This window comes from Habropoda laboriosa, unplaced genomic scaffold (genome assembly GCF_001263275.1).
Source record: "Habropoda laboriosa isolate 0110345459 unplaced genomic scaffold, ASM126327v1 scaffold440, whole genome shotgun sequence".
NCBI classification, from domain to species: Eukaryota; Metazoa; Arthropoda; class Insecta; order Hymenoptera; family Apidae; genus Habropoda; species Habropoda laboriosa.
This window is the reverse complement of record NW_017100710.1, coordinates 1,703,708-1,714,197: the sequence shown is the minus strand read 5'-3', so window position 1 is coordinate 1,714,197 and position 10,490 is coordinate 1,703,708. Positions and strand designations below refer to the sequence as shown.

The following is a 10,490-nucleotide window of genomic DNA, read 5'->3' as shown; positions in this document are numbered from 1 at the left end:
TCTACGATGGTACATCCGCGGTCGAGTCCAAAATTGTCGCGTCTGTGTAGTATATATGTGTTGAAACGCAGTCTAGGGAATTAGGATTTATCCCTGAGTAAAACCGTTCATCCGATTGGACGTTACACGAACAAAATGCATCAAGCGCCATTTGTTTGGACGCTCAATTTTCGGTCAGTTGCATTCAGAAAGTGCGGCGAGTTACTTGTGAGGGTGGAGGGAAAAGCGACGCGCGTTTTGTCGCAAGCAATACGCGGACGCGATTATGCGAAAGAACAAATTGCGATACGGAAAATCGCAGGATCACGATGCGTAAAAAATTGTACACGTCGAATTATCGTAATCCGCATAACCGTCTACTGTGCCCGTAAGCTTTGCGTTATTTACGGTTGTGAAACTGCAGGGATCGATTGTTAATTTACGAGGAGAAGGAAAACGAAAGGGAACACGATGTCTCTGAGCGCGAGCGCGGAAAATTTATCGTCGGAAGGGCAAGTAAGTGAACCATACTAATTATTACATTTTTCCATGCGTGACTCATACACCATTCTGTTACCGCGTTACTGTGTACGATTCATTCACTTTTGTCCATTTCACTTTTTATTATGTATTAACACTGTATAATTTCTTGATGATTTCTGTAAACAATAAAAAATATATCGAGACAGAAATAAATGATATTGAACATTTATGTGTACGTCTTTTTAATCAACTTACCGTTTATATTCATTTATCTAATAATTCGTAGATTATTTTTAGCGTAATATATATTTTTTCTATAAACTTAGTATTAGTTTCCAATTATTGACAAGAAAAAATTTGAAATGCTAGTAGGAACACTCTGTCTGCAGTAAATTTGTTGCACTTGCATATTCAGCCACTCCCATGATCATTCCAATATCCTTTCCACATTTTTTTAAAATGAAACCATATTGCAATCATGTATTAGATATTTTCTGAGTACTCTCCTGATTAAATTACTATAATTTTGCTATGATTTTAATATATTTTAACTGATCAAAAGTGTAATTTGGGTGGATGATAGTATGTGATGGATGAATTTCTTGTATTTAACAGAATAGTGAAAGGTGGAACATGTGCCTTGAACTGGCACTCGAGGGTGAGCGCCTGTGTAAGGCTGGAGATTGCAAGTCTGGTGTTGCATTCTTTCAAGCTGCGATTCAAGCTGGCACAGATGACTTACGAATCTTAAGTGCAATTTACAGCCAATTAGGAAATGCATATTTTTACCTTGGTGATTATGTAAAAGCAATGCAATATCACAAACTGGATTTGACACTTGCACGTAACATGGGTGATAAATTAGGGGAAGCAAAGTCTAGCGGAAACTTGGGGAATACATTAAAAGTTATGGGAAAGTTTGATGAGGCTATGATTTGTTGCAAAAGACATTTGGAAATTTCAAGAGAAATTGGAGATAAGGTGTGTGTGCTTAAGGAATTATTTCAGGTTTCTAATTTGTATTCCAATGTTAGACTATTTTTAAAAGTTATTTTTCATACAGCTCAGTGAAGGGAGAGCTTTATACAATTTAGGGAATGTTTATCATGCTAAGGGCAAACAAGCTGGTAGAGTAGGTCACCAGGATCCTGGAGAATTTTCTGAGGATGTCAGACAATGCTTACAACAAGCTGTACGCTATTATGAGTAAGAAGATTGAAGCATCAAAGTTTCTAAGCTAAAACCTAGATAGGATGGAAGTATGAATTTTATGAATTCCTTTTCTAGAGAAAACTTAGAATTGATGAAGGAATTGGAAGATTCTGCTGCTCAAGGCAGAGCATGTGGTAATTTAGGGAATACATTTTACCTCTTGGGTGATTTTCAGCAAGCAATTTATTATCATAATGAAAGATTAAAGATTGCCAGGGAATTTGGTGATAAAGCTGCTGAAAGAAGGGCAAACAGTAATTTAGGGAATTCACATATATTTCTTGGTGAATTTGAGAAAGCTGCACAGCATTACAAGTGTGTATCTCCATTACATTCTTCTATACAATCAATAGATTAATATGTAAGTAAATATTCATCTTCATTCTACTGTAGGAGAACTCTAGTTCTTGCACAAGAATTAGGAGATAGAGAGGTAGAAGCACAAGCATGCTATTCCCTAGGAAATACATATACTCTACTCAGAGACTACCCAACTGCAATAGAATACCATTTGTGGCATCTTGAAATAGCACAACAGCTTAAGGATCGAGTAGGTGAAGGCCGTGCCTGTTGGTCTTTGGGCAATGCATATGCTGCAATGGGTAACCATGAGAAAGCACTGCATTATGCCAATTTACACTTGAACATTTCAAAAGAGTTAGAAGATCCAATGGGGCAAGCAACTGCACAAATGAATGTTGATGATTTGCAAAAAATTCTGGGCTTGGAGAAAGGACAACAGGAGAGTAATAAAGAAAATATTGCCCAAAAGCTTTCAACCAATACAAGCTCAAATGTTAACACATCTCCAACATGTAGATACAGACTTAGAAGACAAAGCATGGATAACTTGGATCTTATTAAGGTAACTTAACTATTCAATATAATTTTGTTATCTAAAATAATATTGAGTGAGAAATTGTTAACAGAAATAGTATTTTCATTTAGCTCACACCGGATGCAAAATTAAAAGAGCAAGCCGAATCTCAAACAGATAAGAGTAATAACGTGACACCACAAATTACTCAAAAAGAAGACGACAGTTTCTTTGATCTTTTGTCTCGTTTCCAATCCGGTAGAATGGATGACCAACGCTGTGCATTGAACATAAATCGCAATCCGAAGTTTAGAACAATCACTCCCGAAGTGTGCGATTCGGACGATAAGTACGTATTTATAAGTGTGCACTACTTTGTATGCAGTTAACAAATATTTAAATAAATTATTATCTTTTTCAGAGATGGTGAAGATTTATTAGAATTGATTGCTGGAATGCAGAGTAAAAGAATGGACGAGCAACGAGTGACGCTGCCTTATTTACCTGGCCTAAACAGTAATCAAGATTCTGACGATTCTTTTATTGAAATGCTGGTGAGGTGCCAGGTACATATCATTAATTTATTAGCATCTATTTTTTATTGAACTTGTTATGTTGAGTGTCTTATTGAATTATGTATTTAGGGTTCACGTTTAGAAGATCAGCGAAGTCCTTTGCCAGCAGCTTCAACGGTGCACGATGCTGAAGAGGAGCATAGCCAAAGATCTAATGGGACTACTCAAGCAGGATCGACTGTTCCTGAGGAGGATCTTTTTGCTTTAATACAAAGACTTCAAGCGGGGCGAATGGACGATCAAAGAGCCTCTGGACCTGGCAAAACCTGTTAAAGCATTAATATGTATAATTGTGGGAAGTCTTATGGTAATGAGCCTGCTTGAAATTCTACAACTCGTTCCATACAATTCCTCGTTGTCTTCTTTAATGATTTACGAAACGTTTCGGGGCTTAATTTATGCATTTTGCTCACACAGCCTATGAAATCATTGCACGTGTATGATTCAGATTCTAGGAAACTGCAAGGTACTATTATACCGTCCATTGATATTGGTTTTCCGCTTTAGAATAACGCAACAACGACGCATTGTTGCGACCGTAGCAAGCCGATTTTTATATATTTAAAAAAAAAACATTCTTTTTCTATTTTTTTTTTCTTTTTCTATTGCTTGATATTATCCCGTAATATGGTGCCAAATTCTGTACATACGAACCTAAGTTATGCGTGCAAACGATCAGCAAATGCACGATATTAAATAAAGACTAATTTTGTATTAATATTTCTGAGATAAAATATTATTTTTTCGCAGCGGCAAAGAATGATTAAGTGATTCGTGAAAAAAAAAAGAAATTTATGACATTGTGAACACTGCCAGGCTGAGAGTATAAGTCATATGAATATTTCTTCAAAGAGTTTAAAGTGCTCTAACATCATGAGAATGCACTGGGTGAGGATTTATCAATCCTGGCATTATTTCTTGCATATCTGATATTGTACAATTGATTTAGTCTCGATTATGTTGGCGAATTTCGAGGTAGTACGTGATGAAATTGGTGCCAAACGAAATTGATACGTTAGAATTTAAATATTAAATATAAAAGGAAGGAAAGAAAGAAATTGTTGGTCCCTGTTATTCCATGTATTTTTCTGTATTTGCTGTTGTCTTCATTGTACGTTCCTTAACGTGCGCGAATTAATCCAAGTCTGTGACACGTACAATTATAATAATTTATAATGAACGTTACCATTTCCATTGATTACGATGTTGTAATCAGCTCCTGTCGTTCATGTACTTTGCACATTCCAAGTAGATGGAGTGTAAAACTGTATTCGCGAATAGACTGGATCGATCATGATTGCGGTATCATCTTGAAGTCCAAATAGTACCTAACTAAAAATTCTATAGTAATGTCGATACTCCAAAGCGCAGAAACTTAATTATACATAAGGGAATTCAATTTGTAAGGATTCTCGAACTTACAATTTGATACAGTGCACTGTATCGCTTGATCTCCTTGTGTTCCAAAAAAAAAAAAGAAGAAAAAACATTGATAAAGACAAGTAGATAACACACACATATTGAAAAAAAAAGAGGAACATATTCAACATTCCATTGAATAATCCATTGTATTTATAATCTTTAAAGGTACCTTAATAAGTAACTTAAATTAATGTAAATTTTCCCGCGTTGTTTATCTCTGAATACGCGATAAGATTATTATCAGAAAGAAAACGCTTCAGTCAACAATACTTAAAAAAAAAAAAAAAGAACAAGAAAACTGGAACAATGCCTTAATAAGTTTACGCAACTTCATCGACCTACGATGCGTGTATGTGCATTTCGAGGCTAAAGCGTTTCACGCCTACTTACTTATACATATGTACTAAATCCCAAAACTATAGAACCGACTATAAGAATTAAACCGAGCCTGAATTAAGCGACTAATAGAGCTATACGTCGAGTATTGTTCGAAGGAAGGAAATGATTAGTGTGGCGTAAAGCGAACAAGGAAAGAAAGAAAAAAAAATGCAGTGAGGACTAATTGTAATTCCTGTATGTACGAACGTAGTATTATTTTTCTTGTTGTTCAGGAAACTATGTAACTACGTGAACCTAAAATGCAAAAGCGAATTATTATAGAAAAAAAAAAAAAAGATACTTCGTTATAATGGTGTAAACGTACAAGCTCATCGTTCATCGTTGTCATTAAAGGGAGGGATCGAAGTAAACTATTGATTCGTTGTTGAGTTCATATAACGAGAAGATCGATAATACTATTTTCTGTAGACGTTACATTTGTACTACATTCTATATCTTTAATATATGTTTAATTTCGTAAGGTTGGCGATGGCGTACTAGGTACTAACGAGATAAATAGAGTTTCTTTCAAATTGTAATATTTTTTACGGAGTCTGTTTTCAAGGTAGATTCGCATCTCATCTTCATATAGTTATGTATAATACAGAGATTCAATAAATATATATACTTTTTCCACAAATTCTCGCGTTTTATTCCGTACGAACCTGTTTCTTTTTTTTTTTAATTTTTGACACAAGAACGATCGTCTTTTGCTGATTGAAGAAAGTTTCAAACATGTCTGTGAGATCCAAAAAAGTTGCAGAATCTGTATTTGAGGCTTCTCCTATAGACGATTCTGCGTTATGGCTGGAATGGAACGACGCGGTGCTAAATAAAGAAAATTGGGCGATTCCTAAAAGTAACTAGAAGTAAAGTGACAGTTTTATTCGTAGTTATCATTCATACTACTGATTGTAGATGGACCAGATGGTTTGTTTCTTGATACACAGTTCGTCCAATTACCGCCATCTTTGGAATCTTACGAATGGATAAGGGCTAGGAATTTAGAGAATTTGACTGTGGGTTCCACTCTAAGAATTAACTCTCATTCTCTTATTTATTTATTTTATCCTCGTAAAGAATATTAACCCCTACGTTAATCTGGTGAATTTTTGAGAATTTAAAATTCTTATTTTCTGTTTGCATGGTTTTGATAAGTGCTAAAATTGATAAAGTGCGATTAATTGAGCCTCACTTGCAATGTTAAAAATAATAGAACGAAAATACATTTCTAATTAACTTAACAAGCATCGTTCAAACTTAGGAACCACCAACATTGTTCGTCACCGATTCAGGGTACCCAGATTTGATAACCAACAACAGACACCTACTCCACAGTCAAGTAATAGGAATTAAAAAAAAAAAAAAGACTCTTTCAAGGACGAATATGCCTCAATTTCACCCTTAACCCTTGAACACTACCAATAATTTTTTGTGACGTTAATATTAACATGGAGTACACTATATCCCATGTATAATAGTAAAAATAATACTAACATTTCTTTTTAATTAATTTTTCTAACATTGAAACTATAAAAATTGTTTATTTCAAGTTGAAAACAAATTGATAAGTATCTACATGTTTATTAAATGTAACAATATTGTATTAAGTCATCCCATAAGTTCGTGTCGAATTTTGACTAAGTTTAATAATCAATATTATTATATTTTAATAATTTACATCAATATTTTCAACAAATTTTTAAGTTTGATTAAAAATAAACGTAAGTGCCTTCTCATTTCACAACTTTTTTCTATTCTTTCTGTTTTTGGTAAGACCATTATGCAGTCGCTACAGTATTTCCTTGTATTTTCATTAAAACATTTTTCTCTTTCGGCACGAACTTATGAAAAAGAATCCCTTGGGGCACCGTGCTCCCTGTGTCAGTGTTCTACGATCAAAATCCACAAACACACCGTCAGTGTTGCACAACCAAAGACAAACACAGAATAAAATAAAAAAACGAGGGTCAGTACTCGTCCAGAAAGAGTCACAATGCGATCCACGATTGTTCGTGATCGTGGAACAATTGATCGAAGCGTGCGCGCCGATCAAGAAGTGGCCCGCCTCGCACAATTGAACGTGGTTCAATTAAGGAACGACTTTCAGTTCGCGCGTTGGTTTATTTCCGCGCTAATAAATCTCCAGTACTGCGGCCAGGATGGATTGGAAATAAGTGGCGAGAACGGCAATTTCATTTGGAATGGGCGGTACCAATCTTGGCAGGGCTGGTTCAATGTGTATTCGATGAACAAAGCTGGCAAGGGGACGCAACATCGTCCCGTCGTAAATCCGCACGGTACGCTCTCGACATTTTTATCAATCCCCCTGTTGTTGTTCTTTTTTTTCTTCTCTCCTTTTCGCTTTGTCTTCGATGCAAATTATCGACGTTATCCGTGACGCGTTACGATTCAATCGATCGATCTACTCTTGTGAATAAATTAAGATTATAGTGTCTGTATTTTGGTAACACTTTATCGTTTTTATCGAGATTACGTTTTATCTTTGTTTACATGTATTATTAACACGTGAAATTCATTGCATAATTCTTGGCTTAAATATTAGATAATCGTAGTAAGCTTTTTCATTTGATATGTTATTGCGATAATGAGCCATTAATGTTTTCAGTTCCTTTTAAAAAATTTGTCTAATTTCTGAATTTTTTGTACAAAGGTTGAGTTAAGTTAGGTTGGTAATCTAGCAATATATTGTATCTTATGTAATATTATCATAAGTAAGAAAAACCGTAATGAACAAAATTATGGAACAGTTTGAAGTCGTTTTATAGATTGCAAAGCTGAAAGCAGCGATCTCTTTCCTGCACCGAATACGTAGTTTGAAATGGGAAGTTCGGTTATTTATTATGGATATAGATAAAATATGTGTTAAGTGTAAGTTATAGTATCATGTTGATTAATTTATTGATAAATGAAAAATTTAAATAAAATTCAGATTTGAAGAATTTAATTCTAAATTTGCAATTAGAATTGTATTTAAGAAATTACATTTGAACAATTTAATTGTAAATTTAAAATGAAAAAATTCAACTCTAAATTTTCAAGGTTGACTCCAAAATTTAATTTTAAGAATTTCATTGTTCGATTAATTGAGGAAAGTATAATAGATATAGCAGGTCTGAAAAAGTCAACAAGTCCTTTTAGTTTTCTTTTTTTTTTTTAAGTGCAGTAAATTCTCTCCAAGAGTCAGTAAGTTTGGATTCTACAAGTGACAGTATAGATGGTCCTACGCCTAGCTCTGCGCCCATGTTATCTCGCTCACAGTTAATCAAGCGTGTAACGCTATACCGGTCGGTTTCCTTTACGAGATTTCACGGCTCGACAAATCATAATAGAAAAATATAATTTCTTTAATTTTACTTTTTTTCATCTGGAATTTTTTTTAACATGTTGGTGAGATTTTTCTGATGAAAATGATATCAAACACGATATAATTTGAACAAAATTTACTTATTAACACGTTCACTGTCGCGCCAGATATACAGGTTGCTGTCAGGCGGCCACAAGAAAATACATTTTAAATATAGGATTATAGTATTATGATTTATAATTTTTTTTTTTTTTTTCAATTGAAAATAATGTCTAGCTAGCTATGACGTTCAAAATTTTTAGTTGACAACATTTATTTTATTTTAATTATTCTAAACATTTGAGGCACTCCAGTCACTGATGACCACCATGGCCATATCGAGGAAACAATCTAACGTTAAAACTTATTGAGTGATTAATTTAATTTCATAATATATCGCTTTGGATGAATTACAAAAACAAATTGCTAAAAAATTACATTAAATACCTGTACACATTATCCGTCGAATGTAGAGGGAGAGCCACCGTTTGGTTGCCAATTGTTTATCACATAGAGTCGGCCTACCCCCACGGAAAAAAAAAAAAAAAATGTAGGGTCCATAGCAGCAGAAAAGCTGCTAAACAATTAGAATTAAATGTAACGATAGAAATTATTGCAACAATGCGTAATGCAATTGAAAAATTGAAAGAATCAAAAGAAAAAACGCGAATTCATATCTTTCTCGATTCTAGAATATAAGAAAATTTGAATAAAATACGCGACGAGAATTGGGGAGAAGCATAAGTTAAACGCGTAAAAATATTCAATAATAAACGAACTAGGGATGAAGCTATTATTTCAATACGCGATGCACTGACTCTAGTATTTACTAAAATTCAAAAATTCTCGTATAAATTCCGAAAATAGATTATTAATTACGGTAAACTACTGAGACGGTTTAATTAAGGGTGGGCATGGTGCTGCTTTAGTTTGAAATGATTTATAAACACATAATTAACAGAGGAAAAACCGTGAAACGGCAAAACGTCTACATTCTAATTGTTATAACATGTAAACAGAACTTTAAATTTAGTGTAAACAGAAAAAATATATAATACAATTTATTTCACGGTATTGCAACAAATAAACGTTGAATCAATATTTAATTCGTATAAAAACAATTATTTAACGTAATAATTTTACCTTCACTATGGCTATTTTTAATCTACGACCACAGGTCAACCTGATTTCTAATCCTTACGAACTTTAAATTCAGTCTAAACTGAGAAAATATATAATACAATTTATTTCACGGTATTGCAACAAACAAACGTTGAATAGATTCTTAATTCGTATAGAAACATTTATTTAAAATAATAATTTCACCTTCACTATGGCTATTTTAAATTTACGACCAAGGGTCAACCTGATTTTTAATCCTCCGAACTTGATTTCACAACGAGAAAGTAATAAGATCGTTGAAACGTACTTATTTGTCAAAGAAACTTGCAAAAATGTATAAATAATAATATGTAATGTTTTAACAAATTTTTGGAAGTATAAATTAATAATAAAATTGTGAAAATTAATAAATTATACGTTATTATAACATTAATAGAATTATGACTAAACCGAAGTTCGAAGTCGAGTATTTAAAGTCTGATATTACGTGCCTAGCGAGTGCCGGTAATTGTTAAAATTTGTTTAATAATTAGTAATAGAAATTCTAATTGATTCTAATGTATACAAGTGTTACAAGAAGGCTGAGTGTGTACAGGGTGGACATAGACTAGCTAGTAGCCCCCGACCACTCTATTCACATCTCAGAACCTTCAGGTCAAAATACGCCGCGAAGTGTCTAGGGCCCAGTATAAAGGGTAAATGATTTCGCGGGACATCGGCGGGTCCTTATATACCTGCGGTACCCTCTCCCCAAAGTCATTAGCAAAATCGTCGGTTAGGTCAGGCGGGAAATTTTCGCGGGAGATTTTCGCGGGAGATTTCCGATATCGTAACACGGTATAATTTATCAATTTTCACAATTTTATTAAAAATTTATACTTCCGACAATTTGTTATAACATTGCATATAACAATTTATACGTTTTTACAATATTCTTCAATGGAAACATAGGTTTTAGCGTTCTCGTTACTTACTCGTGGTTAAATTAATTTCGTAGGGATTAAAAATCAGGTTGACCTGTGGTCGTAGATTAAAAATAACCATAGTACAGCTAAATTTATCGTGTTAAATAATTCTTCTTACACGAATGAAAAATGTATTCAACGTTTGCTTGTTACAATACCATGAAATAAAT

The 10,490-nt window shown here is 33.7% G+C and overlaps 1 protein-coding gene across 1 annotated transcript; it reads left to right on the top strand.

Annotated features, from left to right (window-relative positions):
* The first annotated feature begins 225 nt into the window (after window positions 1-225).
* LOC108577002 (G-protein-signaling modulator 2) lies at window positions 226-3,878 on the top strand. The gene is made up of 8 exons (XM_017940082.1): window positions 226-495; window positions 1,078-1,443; window positions 1,526-1,668; window positions 1,750-1,989; window positions 2,068-2,539; window positions 2,623-2,840; window positions 2,913-3,057; window positions 3,136-3,878. Exons 1-8 carry the CDS (start codon window positions 451-453, stop codon window positions 3,337-3,339), a joined length of 1,833 nt encoding a protein of 610 aa, XP_017795571.1. The 5' UTR covers window positions 226-450; the 3' UTR covers window positions 3,340-3,878.
* Window positions 3,879-10,490: the final 6,612 nt, after the last annotated feature.